At 43.7% G+C, this 14,810-nt stretch overlaps 1 protein-coding gene across 1 annotated transcript; it reads right to left on the reverse strand.

The window, feature by feature from the left end:
* Window positions 1–630: 630 nt before the first annotated feature.
* Window positions 631–12,063, reverse strand: STC1 (stanniocalcin 1). Its single transcript, XM_025394957.1, has 4 exons — window positions 11,681–12,063; window positions 9,523–9,665; window positions 8,613–8,824; window positions 631–2,361 (listed from the first exon to the last, which is right to left on the reverse strand). The coding sequence occupies exons 1-4, from the start codon at window positions 11,796–11,798 to the stop codon at window positions 2,091–2,093; spliced, it is 744 nt and encodes a 247-aa protein (XP_025250742.1). The 5' UTR covers window positions 11,799–12,063; the 3' UTR covers window positions 631–2,090.
* Window positions 12,064–14,810: the final 2,747 nt, after the last annotated feature.

Below are 14,810 nucleotides of genomic sequence, written 5' to 3' on the forward strand. Positions count from 1 at the left end.
GGAGGGGAAGAGTCTAACTTAGAATATGGTCTACCTGATTTCCAAGAGGCTAAGGCAGTGTCCATAAGTTTGGGGACCTGGGGGTGGGACAGTTCTGAGTATAAAAATGCCCTTAACAATCTGATGTCAGCACGCTTAGAGGCTGTGTGGGGACAAAGGCAGCAACGTTTGTGCTGCTGCTGCTGCTGCTGCTGGGTCTGCTGCAATTGCTCTTGGTCCTTGAGCAGCACGTTACTGGTTTTAAAGGCTTTATGGTAAAGTTGTATTGCTTTTCATTTTTCTGGAGATGTGCCCTCTCTCCTCCCACCAGGATCCCTATCACTCGATTTGGTCAAATCTTGAGTTTAGCCTAGTGAGAGTCAAGCACCAATAGTTTCTACCTAAGCGAGTTTGGAGTGGCCCCTGCAGTCCTACCCCTCCTCCCTCTCTTCCTCTCTTAACATTGACCTTTGGTGGGCAGTGACGCTCATAAGGGACTGTTGGGTTCAAGGACAGTGACCCTGAGAAACTACTGTTGTTCATAGATAGGTTAGTCATTTGACTTTGGTGGTCGCCATCTTGTAAACATCATGGCAGAAATGATCAAACCACCAGCTCGTTTTCCCTCTTTCTTTCTTTCTTTTTTTTTTCTTTTTTTTTCTATTTTTTTACGATCCTACAGAGATGGCCCAGCTGCCAGGACTACTTTGGCAGGCAGCGTGCTACAGGACGAAAATGTAAGAGAAGTCTATTAAGGCTGGACAGCCCAGGGTTATTTATACTCTCTCAGCCCCAAGTCCCCCGGACTAAAGACCCAAAGGCTGATTGACTCATTCCTGATTGATTTAATGGAAAGTCTCCCACCCCATCATCATTTGCCAGAGTACCAGGCACCGATGAAAGGGGACGAGTAAAGAACTGCCACTTCCTAATGTGTAGTAGGCCTTATCACACTGTAAGTGGTCCAAGCCCATAGGGATGATCTTTTTGGTTCCCGGAATTTCCAGTTGGATGTGACAGAGATCTTTCAGTATAGGTCTAAGTCAAGAGTAGCCTCTGGGTTGAGGTGGGCTGGGAGATTAACATCTTACCTGGGGTCCTTCAGATAAACCTGTTGGTTTCTCCTGTCTCATACAGGCCCATCTTAAGTTTTGATGTTGAATTAAAACTACTTCTACCCCCTTAGTTATAAAAAAGGCCACAAGGAGCATTTATGTGGATATCTGGAAGTGAGATAGTTATTCCATTCCCAGGAAAAGAAAAATAAAGCTAAGTTACAAAACTAAATCTATATGCAATAAAGTTATTATATACTGCTTTGTTTAAGCAGAGTCCTCTGGAATTTATGTACAGTACATTAGTTTTCAGCTATTTATATTCCACAGTTAGACCTTAAGATTCTCTGGTTTTAAGACAATTGTTAAAGATACTTTTAAAGCTCTGAGCAGTTACAGTACATAAAGATGTTAGCTTTTTGTTTTTCATTAGATGCAAGAAGATGCAGGCTCAAAGTCTGGTTGGACAGCCAGGCTCAAGCAATTTGGTAAATGTGTCGGAAAGAAAATTAGACATTGGAGGATCAAGACCATAAGACACTAGCTCATTAGAGATCAAGAATTCAAATGTGACATTCATATTCGTCCATGGCCAGCACAGATTCATAACACGAATTCCATTTAACATCTTTATGAGCATTTAAGACATGCATTTAAATAAAGTTTTCTTATCAGCTAACTCTACTGGGGCAACCGTTCTAAAGGGATCCACATCTTCAAATTACAATGGCTGGAGAGTTACATGAATGTTTTGTATTTGGGGGTGGTCTGAGGGTAGCAGGGGAAAAAACATGGCAGAGGAAGTTGGTAAAAGAGGGTACTTTCTCCTGAGGAGAGGCAGAATGATCACATGGATTTTGTTGGTGGGAACGCTGCCATTGTAGAATGTTGGGATATTGATTACAGAAGCCTAGTTTCATGCAATTTTCTTTAAGGGGGATAGAAAATAGGAACTACTTTAAAAAAATCAAACCAGGCACAGTACACTCAAAATTGGTGTGTCAACACCCCTAAAATGATACTAGTTTGGCGAGGTTGTGAATAACCTCTCCCTGGTTATGCACTCTCTTGGGATGTGCGTTTGATGTGGGAGGGAGAGTCCTCCTCACCTCGGAGGTTCCTGAGGAGGACTTTCAGCTTCTGCGGCTCATTGGTGCGTCTCCTGTTGAAGTCAGCTCGTGGGTGTGTTTGGGCACAGTGGTCTGTCTGCAGGATGTGGAAGAGGCTGGCCATGTTAGGTCCAATTTTCTCCATCAGGCTGTCTCTGATTGTGCTGACTGTGTCTTCATCACATTCCAGCAGGCTTCGGACAAGTCTGTTATAGTATCTGCATCAAGAAAGAGAATGCATGTGGTAGTCATCCAGTGAGAGCCAGGCAGGACCCAGGCTTTCACCCAGGCTCTAGCCAACACGAGTCCCTAATGGCCTGACCATGCAAACATCAACAGTTCATCAGTTGAAGGTGGCTTTTGCTCTCTAACCCTTGTGCTGTGTCTCCCTAGTTTCAATGCATCTACTCCTAGGGTTTACCACACAATGCAAGAGAGGTCTTCATGTTTAGAGTTCAGGAGATTTAGATCACACTTTGAAGAGCAGGCTGACTGTGGTGATTGACAATTTTAGAAACAGAATTACAGAGCTAGCTGGGACCACAGAGACCTTTTGGTGACTAGTTCAACTCTCATTTTGTAGGGAAGAAACTAAGGTGGATGAGCTGAAGCAACTTAGAATGAGGTGAGTCCAATGCTCAACACTGAGATTAGTAGCCATTGTACATGCATATGTAATTATTTTGATGCTTTTTTGTAATTTTCCTTTTTTTTTTTTTTGTGGTGCGTGGGCACAGGGGTGTGTGTGTGTGTGTGTGCGCGCGTGTGTGCAGATGTGTGCATCTTCTGATGAAACTTCATCTAAGGCCCCCTCTTCTGTGTGCCATGCATTTTTCTACATAATCTAATTCCCATATCACATACTTGGCCAACTCTGATAAAAGATATTGACTGACTCCATCTTCAGCCCTCCATCAAAGGTATATTGTAGTCAGAAGGCCAAATCCTAGGCAAGAAGGCTATTTAAATGGAAATATTGGTGGTTTTTAAGGGTTCATGCTACTATAATTCATGAATCCTTCTCCTACTGTACCAGGGTTTGCTAACCTCTTCCCTTTTTGGATATTTATAGATCTTTGTTCACCATCATTTGTGATGGCTTTCTTTCCCTGACTAGACTGTAAGCTTACTGAAGGCAGGATTTGTGTCCTTCTTTGTATTCCTCATGGCCCAGTGCCATTGTGCTACATTGCCTGCTCACTGCACATTTGTTGATTTATTTTGCAGCCACTAAGGAAATGGAGTTTTAAGAATATAATTCTCTTCAATAAGTAGTGATTCCTAGAAGAAAACTTAACTGTAGTTTTGATAAATTTTACCAAAACCCCTTATGTTTGGTATCAGTTACCTTCATATTTGGAGCAAATTCTTTAAACACCCCCCAGCAATGTACCTAAGCTGTGTGGCTCGGAAAGGATTAAACTGTCTAATATTTAGGGCATATCAATGACTTGTCCTGTTATTTGGGAAGACAGTTCAGGTATTTTCCAATTTAGATTGGGATGCCTGTGGTCCATTTTGCGGTGGTAGTTGAGTTGTCAAAGCCCATTAGCTCTGTATTCACTAATAAGAAACGCTGGGTGACAGTGACCTGCAGTATTTATAAGGAGAGAACCTTTCCTCAGAGGAGTCCAAGGATCTCTGGGGCCAGTGGATCTTCCGTGAAAAGAAACCTGTTTATTTTTAACTCACTGTACAGTGCACAGGATCAAACATCTTTCCAGAATAACTTAACCCCCCAGAGAGGTTCTTTCAAAGATGTATGGTAAATAGCATGGAACGTGGCTAATGAGGTGATATGGTCACCCTTCTGTGGCCCAGCAGAAGGAAGCTGGGGACTGAGAGGCAAGTGCAGTGTCTTGGTTGCTGACACAGGCCTGGCAAAACCCTTCCCTCCAGGGAGAATTATATCCAGAGGTGGTTAAAATCGGGACTCTCTGGCACAGAGGAACATTTTCCAGCTCTTTGGAATTATAAAGCACATGAGTCAAAGGAGATCTCCTTTGGATGGGGAAATGGGGAGAAAAGCAGTTTTGGAAAAACATGGAGTAAACAACTTTGCACCAGCAGCTTCTGACATCTACACACCCACATAGGTCTCCAGGCATCTCCTAGCTCTTGGGCTCTGCTAGGACCTGGGTCCTTGGATGGCCGTGTCTATTTCAGAGGGTGATTAGATCCTGGTAGCTGGTTTCTGATCTCCCATCCCTCCAATAAGGACTTTATAACTTAGAAGTTAACCCTTCCATTTCTAGAAAGAGCTGTTCATGCCAGATGAGTCCCCAAATGGGCTGGAAAATACAATCTTTCCTTAGAAAGGGATAAAAAGAAATGCAAGTTCTTTCTTAGAAGGACTTGAAAGCTTTTGTCTAGACAAAGAAGTCTAGTACCCTTAAGGGAATTAAACTTCTGTAGCCAGCTTTGCAGCTTCAGGGCCATACGTTTCCTTCAGGCCCCACTTTGTCAGAGTGCCTGCTCTTTTTTGGAGGGGTTCTACCTTTCTACCTTTACTGTCACTTTGTCTGCTGGCTCAGATATGATACCTGACTTTGGTGTTTCTTGACAATGACCCTTGCCAGCCTGAGGGCTCTTCGTGAGAACCACCCACCCCCACTGGAATCTACCCTATTTCCCTCATGGAGCTTTTGTTAACTCAACAAGGGCAGGCTGAGAAAGCTCTTTAGAATATAAAAAAAAAGTCCATGTCTCCATTAGTAGTTCTTCAAATGCTGGAAAATTTGTCAGGATTCTTTGATGTCACCAGTTTCTCAGTATGAGCAATAGGTTAACCCAGTGCCTGTCCAGTAAGGGCTGGAATAGCCATTTACCTCTGGGATCATGCTTGCCAATGACATAGCTCTTTCCTGTGTCACTAAGTGTGATAGATTATTTAAGAGGTTGTGTCTCCAGCAAAAGTTGGCTTAGCAATCATTACCTATTTAGTGAGCACCTTCTTGTACTACAGTCTTATAGTTCCTACAGTTATTGGTAGGATGTGTCCATCCTTTTGAGAAAGTACACAAATTTAATTGTGGACTACCATGGTTCACATATATTCAATTGTGCTTAGTATTTTATTTTTGGGTTCTGGCTATTTCCTGCAGATTTTGCTGGCTGCCATTTTTGAAGTAGAAATCAAATAGCTTGGCTCAAGGCCACATGAATTCTAAGCCCAACTTAGTTATTCACAAGCTGTGTGACCTTCAGCAGGTCACTCTACTCTCTGAGCCTTTCTTCTTTAATTAGTAAAACGAGGCAGTTAGTCTAGTTAACCTCTGCAGTCATCTCCAACTATGACATTCTCTGTTTCTAGGGATTCAATACACATTTTTCTTTTCAATTTTGTAAAAAATAGAGCAGCTCTGCGTATATCTCCTCTTTTGCAGTGGTAGTTAGGACTGCTTAAGAAGATTCCTTTCTTGATTGGGCATAGTGGTTCATGCCTATAGTCCCAGCACTTGAGGAGGCCAAGGTGGGTGGAACACCTGAGGTCAGGAGTTCAAGACCAGCCCGGCCAACATGATGAAACCCTGTCTCTACTGAAAATACAAAAATTAGCTGGGCGTGGTGGTAGGCGCCTGTAATCCCAGCTACTTGGGAGGCTGAGGCAGGAGAATTGCTTGAACCCAGGAGGTGGAGGTTGCAATGAGCCGAGATCTCACCACTATACTCCAGCCTGGGCAACAGAGTGAGACCCTGTCTCAAAAAAAGAAGAAGATTCTTTATCTTTATGGAGGATGGAGGAGATGTGTTGGAAAGACTTGGTGGGCTAAGTGTTCTGATTGCCCAGCCCAAAAGTACCTTTTTAATTATGTGTCTTTTTTCTCACTTTGAAAATTCCATCCCTGACCTTTTTTTTCTTGGTAAAGAATAAGATCAGATATTCTCCATAGCTACTGTTTCAGCCATGCTTACCCAAATACACACATACTGCCTAGGAACGTTCTGTGTGAGGGTTTATAAATAGTCCTTTGTTTCCCTTGATCAATATTATTCTTCTGTTTCCTGTTCCCTATCCATGCCCTAGAGAGTTGGAAGCTTTGTCAGTTTTCCCACTCTGGATCTGGGTTGGTCTAAGTGGTTCCCAAGCCTCACACCACCCTGCTGGCCTGATCAATTTTGCCTGCTTCCCACGGGATTGAAAGCATAGTTTGCAAATTCAGGCAGGTGGAAACTCCAGCTACCTTTTTAACTTCTAGGTGCATTTCTGTCATGGAAAATCCCCTTGTTCTGGCTCCTGGTCCAGTCACAGGCTTTTGGATTCTCCCAGCCCCAAATCTCATGCTAGATAAGTCACAGGAAGGTGGAATGAACCTGTAACTACTTCCTCTTGCAATTCTGTGCCAGCTGGCACAGACTTAGCATGTGTCTATGGTGGGATAGAGGCTGGGAAAGCAGGATGTCTCAGGAAGGTGAGCAGCTTCAATGGAGCAAAGCAAGCCCAGCATGGAACCACACATTTCTACAATCCTGAGCAGGAATAATATAGCCTGTTAAAGTGAAATTTTTGGAGAAAGGTTGCATGGAAGATTCTGGTTTTCAAGGGCTGGCCATTTTTTTTTTCTCCAATTGACCTTTCCTAATGAGTCCCTAAGATGAAAGAGGGAGATAAGAAGACTTTCTTCATGACCATTTTCTAAAGGTGTTGAAAATAAGGCACTGATTAGAAGAAATAATGGCCTGGTTAAAAATTTACTAGTCTCTTCCTAGATAAGTTGGGACCTCTAGTCTAGTAGCTATATAGTTCTGCCTAAAGACCTCTCTGCCTTTCTAATGGAAGACACTACTTCAGATGAAATAGGGAGATTAGCATTGCCTCACAATTGGAAATATGCCGTGTTATAGATCATGATTTGTCATAGAATCCTTCAGGATCTAAATTGCAATAGTGGCTCTGCTAATGCACCCCTCCCCCCACCTCTAACTACCACACAAACACATACTTTGTCCTTAGCCCCTGTCTGGCTAAGAATTCTTCATTTCTTTTCCTAATAGTGATGGAAGTCTCCAATAATTAATCAGGTCTCTCCTCCCCATGACCTGCCCCTATTTCCTCTGTGCAATAAGAATCTTCCTAGGGGAAATTTAAAACCAAGAGTTTTATAGAGACAGCCCACTTGAGAGAAATGGTTTTATTTTTCTGTTCTGAGAAAACCATTTAGAAGCGCATGATAAAGTCACTTCCAAGGACTAGAGAAGTGATTCTTACAAATTGACTTGCGGTTCTGGAGGGCACTCACCTGTAGTTAAGGGCGAATAAGAAATTTTACAAAGTGTTTGTGTTAGGCACCTTAGCCTTTCCCTAAGGAGGAATTACTTCTTTGTTGCATGTATGTACATGACTAAATCACTTGTAAGCCCCAGAGGGACTTGGCTGTTGCCACTATCTTAAGAAAGGTGGTGGCACCTGGCTAGGAAATTAATCACATAAGCCTGTGAGAACTCTCAGATGATCAGAGTAACATGCAAAGGACTGATCATTGTGGATATGTGCAGATTTAAGTGGGGAGTCAAAGAATCATAGAAATTCAAGACTGGGAGTCAAGTTTTTAGGCTGAAGGATATCACAGGGGACTAAACTTGACCGGCCTGCACTGCCCCTGCCATACCTCCACGCCAACCCCATCAGCATCTCTCAGTTCTTGCTGGGAACCTTTCCAGGCCACGCACATGAACTGAGGATGCCAGCTGTCTCACGTAATAGGAATTCACTCCTGGCTGGTAAAGACACCGAAAAGTACAATGCCCAGATGTTACTGTACTAGCTCAGTGGCCTTGGGTGGTGTTTGAATACTAAGATGAGAATGGGATCTGGACAGGCATAGAACACACTCATTCTAGGAAGTGTTGGACTAGAGGAATGGGATAACATAAGGCCTGAAAGGAAACCTGAAAATGGTCCAGTCCAGCCATTTCACTTTTTACAAAGGAAATCTGAGCCCCAGGGAAGTGAGATGGCTTGCTCTGGGCTCCCCAGTGAAATCTCTGACTGTGTTTGGGACTCATTTGAAATAGATGGAGATTTAAAATCTGCATTATGACATTTAACCAGGGGGCTTTTTTTTTTTTTTTTTTTTTTGTTTGGCATGGCCAATTGTGCTGTTGCACGGTCATGGTTTCAGCCAAATCTGATGTCTTAAAAGCTTGTTTCCAGAAACTTCACCATTCCCTTCAGGCTTATGGCAAAAAATGGTCAATGAAAACACCCAGGGATGCTGCAGATGAGGCTGGCTTTCTATGAGCTGCATGAAAAGACTTTTCCTATAACAGTAGGGAAAAAAAAGCCCAAGCTGCTTAAACTGTCACAACCAATCACAAACATATTTTTTTTTCCTGCAAAAGCTGGGAAGACTGCAAGCTAAAATAAGAGCATGACTGTGGCAATTTAACCCTCCCTTCCAGTCTGGCTCTGCCAGCCAGCCACCTGCTCCCAGTCCCCTGACTGTGAAAAAGTGAACTCAGTTTGTACCTGTTGGAGAAGTGATTGGGCAGCTGGACGACCTCAGTGATGGCTTCGGGGTTCCGCTTGGCGATGCTGCACACGTTCAGCTTGCTGTAGCACTCTTCCTGCACCTCAGCAATCATCCTTTGGAACGTGGAGCACCTCCGAATGGCGAGGAAGACCTTGGAGGTGACCCCGTTGGCGATGCACTTTAAGCTCTCTTTGACGAATGCTTTTCCCTGCCATGGAGGAAGGACAAGAGGGAAGTCTTTAGGTTGACCTGAAAAGAGGATGGGCATACACGTGGAGGAATTTAAGGGGGCTCATCTGGGCAACATATCATGGCCATCTGCATATGCTTGCAATGAGAAGATTGCATGTCCTGGCTAAGGATTTAAAAAAAAAAAAAAAGCTCCCTCCCCACCTCCCTGGCTTCCCTTGAGAATTGAGCTCTACCAAAATGAAATTAGAGAAAAAAAAGATGAACCGTGATCAACCATCCTGCAGCTTAAAAATAGTCATAATCTGACTTTCTATTCTTGAGATTGAGACTTTGAGAATTCAGATCAAAAGCTAGTGTGTTGGTCATACAGAGAGAACTTCCTTGCTCTATGCATGTTTTTCTGTCCTCTCATAGAGAAAAATCTTTTTGTCTTATCACCCCTGGCCTTATAAGACAGCCTCTACTAGCTCCTTAGAATCATGCATTAGAGTGAGTGGGGCGTGTCTTATACAGAACCTATCTCCTGGCCAGATGAGTGCCTCTGCGTATGTGTGGTGTGTGCACACTCGTGCATACACATGCTGAGATGGGAATTTAGAGTGGGGAAGCTGAGAAGTAGGGCTGGTTCCCTACAAGACTGGTTCCTAATAACAATGGTCTAACACATTGTTAAAGACAAGCAGCCAGTGGGAGCAGTGGTCAAGGTCTTATTACCTGAGTGTCAAATTTAGCAGCGCTGTACAAGAAGGATTTACAGATGTCATACATCCCATCTGTGTCACAGGTGGAGTTTTCCAGGCATGCAAAAGCCCCGCAGCCAACCTGTAGAGCACTGTTGAGGCAGCGAACCACTTCAGCTGAAAGAGACAAATTCATCCATTCTGGGTCAAACAGTGAGGATGGCTGGGTGGGATCAAGTGGGTGCAGAGGTGAATTTCAAGGACATGGGGTCAGAAGAACTTATCCTAGGAATCTGTCATGAGAGGCAATGGATAGACCCATTTGAATGAGAAAGAGAGGATAGACAGGCTCCTTTTGCTTATGAGAGCTGGAGCACATGATCGACAGGGAGGGAGTTCTCTGTTTCAAACACAGGCTCCCTGTTTCACCATTACCTACAATTTTGGTGTCTGGAGAAGTGAGGCTCAAGTCTTGAAATGCACCGTGCCTTTAAGCCGTTCCATAGAATCAAAGGTCCTTGCTTAGCACTTGAAAGCATGGAAAGGCAGGAGACAGTGGCTGGTGGTCAGGTTTAAGAGGTAAAAGGGCCAGGGAATCCATCTAGCTTTGGAAAAATGCACTCCCGAGTAAAAAGCATGGGATTTTAGTCTAAATGGAAGAGAAGACTGTGCCAGGAGTCCACTTGGAGACCCTTCTGATTTCAGGCTTTTAACTTACGGTCATATTGGCAAAAAGAAATCTGATCCGTTCATGTTTCACCCCAACCCTCCACTAGGACAGTGCTTAGAGGTATGTATAATCTCTTTCATATTAAAAGCCTTAAAAAAAGAAAAAGAAAAGGAAAAAGAAACACAGGTGTGGAATAACCAGGCCAAGGCATCCCTTGTGCAAGACTGGAAGAAAACCGCAAAAAACTTGCATGAGGCTTTCTACATTCTGGATAAGATCTCCCATAAAAGTAATTTTTCTCCCACAGAAGGGGGGTGTTCTGGCAGGCAGCTCGGCAAGGAATGATCTGCAGCCTTCATGCCACAGGATTCTCCTCTGAGATCAAAAGCATGGTTCAGTTAGTCTTCCCCACCCCCTCCCACCACCCGCAGCCTCTAGGATGTTACAAGTCATTTCCCTAATTATATATTTCCACGGGTTTAAATTATAACTTTGCTTTAAGCAGTTTTAATATGCATTAGGGCTGCTATTGTTTTAGGCAAGCTCGAATTGTGAATCACTGCATCTCTATAGCAACTAAGTACAAAAGGAAGTGAAGCAAAAGCCCTCCTCTCGGCAGGGACCTGTGCTCTTCCAAGGGGATCATCATCTGCAGCATTTTGACACCTGCGATCCGATCTTTGCTGACAGTTGGAGGACAGAGGGCAGTATTGGAAGGGGAACAAGTGGAGCCAGAGAAGTCAAGAGGCAGAGGTGTCAATGCGGGCTTCCTAATGATTCTTTTCCTTTGGAAGCCAAAATAATGCACAATTAGCTGCTCCAAGAGTCAAGACGAAAGTGAGACCTTACCCTTGGAGAAACAGCTGCTACGTTTCACAATTTTTTTTTTTCCAGGGGCTCTCTGGCTACGGGCTGCAGGGACGATTGAATGGAGCCCTAGAGAGCCAGCAGGGAGACAGGCAGCAGGGTTGGGGGTGGGATGTATAGGGTTTTCTCTGAATCCGCCCTGGATTTGTCAGACTTGAGGGCTATGGTTCTGAAAATCAGTCTGAAGAGGGAGCTTTTCTGTGTATTCTCTTAAGAGGTAGAGAAGTCAAGAAGTGAAAAGGTAGGGTCTTAAGAGGAAAGGAAGAGGGACAGCATCAAACAAGCCAGGTCTTACCTTAGATCAGCTTCTGGAAAGTATAGAGAGCGCTTTGAAGCATGCCAACATTCAAGCCTTTCCTCCCCTCTCACCCCTCCCCCTCCAAGAGGGTACGTGCCAGATTTCAGGCAATCAGGCTAGGCTTATGCAATGAAATACCCTCAGCAGAGCGTCCAGCTTCTTCGTTTAGTTGCATGCAATTTATTAAACAAAGGAGCTCCACTGCCTAAGGCTATTGGATTACACTGGCAGTTTATTGCCATCAGGCATGAAGCACATTTATTATCAAGATCAGCCTTCACAGACACAGTTGCAAAAGGGAGAGGCAAATGAGGACAGCTCTTTGGGGGAGAAACTGCTCTTGGGTTTGCTGCTTACCTGAGTTTTGAGCCGCCACTCGGGATTTCCTGGGGCTCACAGAGTCATTCTGCTCCGCCTCATGGGTTGCAGAAGCACTGATCACCAGCACCAGAAGCACTGCTGAGTTTTGGAGCATTCTCTGAGAAGTTTCCGCTAAGTTGTTGGGTTTTTTTTTTTTTTTTTTTTTTTTTTTCCTGCCCCCCTTTCCTCTTTCCCTCTCCCGGCTTGAGTGAAGATGTGGATCTGGATACACTGAAAGCTTAGGTGAGGATTTGATGAGGATTTTTTGTTGTTGTTGTTGCTGCTGATGCTCCTGCTGCTGCTGCCGCCGGTGCCTCCGCTGCTGCTGCCGCTGCTGCTGCTGCAGTCGCTGCTTCTTGCACCTCTGGCTTTTGCAAACTGGGGGCCCAAGAGCTGCACCCAGGGATTTTATAGCCGTTCTTATCGGTCCTCAGGATCAAGGACCAATCAGGTCCCTCAACCGGTCTGGCGAGCCAATAAGAGGGCATGCAATTCAGCTGGAGCTTTTTGACTTCTTAGAAATATTTTCCAGCAAATTAAAAGTACCTGCTGCCAATGTTTTATATGTGTGTGTGACTGTGTGTGCAGAAACGTGTGAAAAAGCTATTTTCATGGAAGTAAGGGATATCTCTGTATTGATTGAACTAAAGAAAAATCCTATAGAAGTCTCTCCAAGTTGCTTTTTGAAATCTAGCCATCTTTTTTTCTAATGAGCCACTTGGGGGAAATGGATAGCAGGGGTATGGTGGGGAAATGTGATCTCTTTAGATGGAACTTAACCTGCTTACAGCAGTTTTAGTCTAATTTTAACAGTACATTCTCGGTTCTGTTTTGTAAGCTACAAATGCAATAACTCCCTATCTTCTCTGCATGTACATGTTCACATGTCTGTGATGCATTTTTGTTTGTATGTGGACATCCTGGGTTCTCACTCACACATTTGAGCCCTTAAGGGGGAATTTATGTGAGTGGAAAAGCCTTGGGGGACTGAGATGTGACAGCTCAGAGCTGAAGCCTTAGTCCCTCTACTGATCAACCTATGACCCTAACCAAGTCTTTTTTACCTTGCCCACCTCTGTTTTCACATCTATAACACACCAAAGTTGGACTCTGACATTCTCTATACCCCTAAAATAATGTGATTCTTCAATAATCAAATCAGCTTTGACTTCATCTTTTCAGTCACCATCAAAGTTGCAAAGTCCAGGAGTGTTAGTTACCCTAGGTACACATGTACACACCTGCACACACCACCGTCAACAGGGAGACATCATGAATGCCTGAAAATTAATAAACTGTGTTCAAGCCCAGCAACTTTATAACCACTTTGAAACAATAAGCTGGCCAAAGCAAGACTAAACTTGCTGAATGGAAACCAGTTCATTTCTTGGGGAGGGGGGTAGGAAAAAAGGGGGCGGAATGGAAAGAAGGGGTAGGGAAAGACCAGAATGTGTAGGAGAGAAGAATGATAAACTCTAGACTTAATAGGAAAATTGCACTGCAATCGCAAATCATGCCTGGTATAGAAGCTTATATTTTCTTATAAGTGAGTTGTAGGCAACGCTGAGGTTTATCCCTCACATGTGAAGGAGGTTAATGAGCCAGGAGAGAACTTCTCAGGGTAGGAATGTGGTGAAGGTATTATACAATAAAACCTTTAATAATTTTGGGGAAGTAGACGAGAAAGGGCCACTGGTAATTCATACAGATTTGGGCAGGATAATCTTGCAGAGAAACAGGGCCAGTGGCTTTATTTAAATCCTAAAACCTTCAAACAAAAGTTGAAGAAAGAGTGCCAACCCTGTTAACCACAAACTAAACCAAGAATCAGCTCTGTATATGTTGCGGGGTGATGGGGTGGGGGCAGGGATGGGGGTGGTTCTGGGTGATGATAGCCTATCCCTCACAAAATAGGGTTGTTTGGGAAGTATGAACGTTTTCTAGAAAAAGGAATACAAGGAATAAAGGATACAGGAAATGTCTAAAAGAAAGGAAGGGAATTTTCAGATTTACATTAAATAATAAGAATACATTTTAATTTATATTAACAGGCAGTATTGGTATTTCTTGAGTACCTTCTGGGCTGAGTGCTAGGGGACAGTGTGGGAGGATAAGTGAAAAGACATAGAGAAGAAGGTAAATTCATGATTCTTGTCCTGGAGGTACTTGCAGGTGAGTTGGAAAGATGACCAGCCACAGTCATACTTCCTAAAGGTTCAGGATGTCAGGACCTCACATGGTAGGACATAGGCTCAGGCAGCACTGGCTGGAGATGAGGGGAAAGCTCTTGAGGGAAAGATCAGTGGGAAAATATGTAAACTGCTGTTGTTGCTTTTTAAGAATTTAGGAAAAAGCTATGCTATTTCATTTTTAAAGAACAAAGCTTGTATTGTGGAAAGCTTCAAGGTTGTTTGTATTGCTTTAGTCAGGAGTAGTAGATGCCAGGCAAGGCAATAGAGTTGCTCAGTGCTCTCTTCCAGGAAGGGAATAAGAGGACAGATGCGTGTTCCTCCCAAGGGTCTTGACTTCTGTTCTTTAGCATTCTCTATCTCCTTGGCCTTTATTCATCATCTGAGGCAGTGCCATTTGTTTCTCTTGGGCTTTCCCTGAGTTTGTCTGCTTGGCCTGGTAGGGTGATAATTTACCACCAGCTGTCCACTTTGTTTTTCCAACTTCCTATTGCTCTCACCAGAACATGATGACCTACAAGCATCAAGATGTGTTTGTGTGTGTGTGTGTGTGTGTGTTTTTTTCTGATGTTGATTTATTATTCCTTCTTATTTTGCTCACTTACTATCTTGTGCCTGGAAGTTCATTGCTAGGTGTGCCAAGTGTTTCCCAAACAGGTAAACTGTCCTTTGAAGAAATACAATAGTGGTCAACCCATTGATTTGAATGTAGCTAGTATGCATGTCAATACATTTGAGAACCTTAGGGGAAGGAGCTGAAGTCTACGTGAAATGCCCAGTGTAAAGATTCTTTCTAGAATGTCATGGTTTGTGGATATCCAAGTGCCCTCAATCATTGTGCAACTATCTAGAACTGTGATATAGCAATGATAAAAGGGTCTTGGGGGCCCTGGTGGTGATGTCTGGTTTCTTTGTAACTTCTCTTGGGGGTCTGAGAG

The sequence above is a fragment of the Theropithecus gelada genome, chromosome 8 (genome assembly GCF_003255815.1).
Source record: "Theropithecus gelada isolate Dixy chromosome 8, Tgel_1.0, whole genome shotgun sequence".
NCBI classification, from domain to species: Eukaryota; Metazoa; Chordata; class Mammalia; order Primates; family Cercopithecidae; genus Theropithecus; species Theropithecus gelada.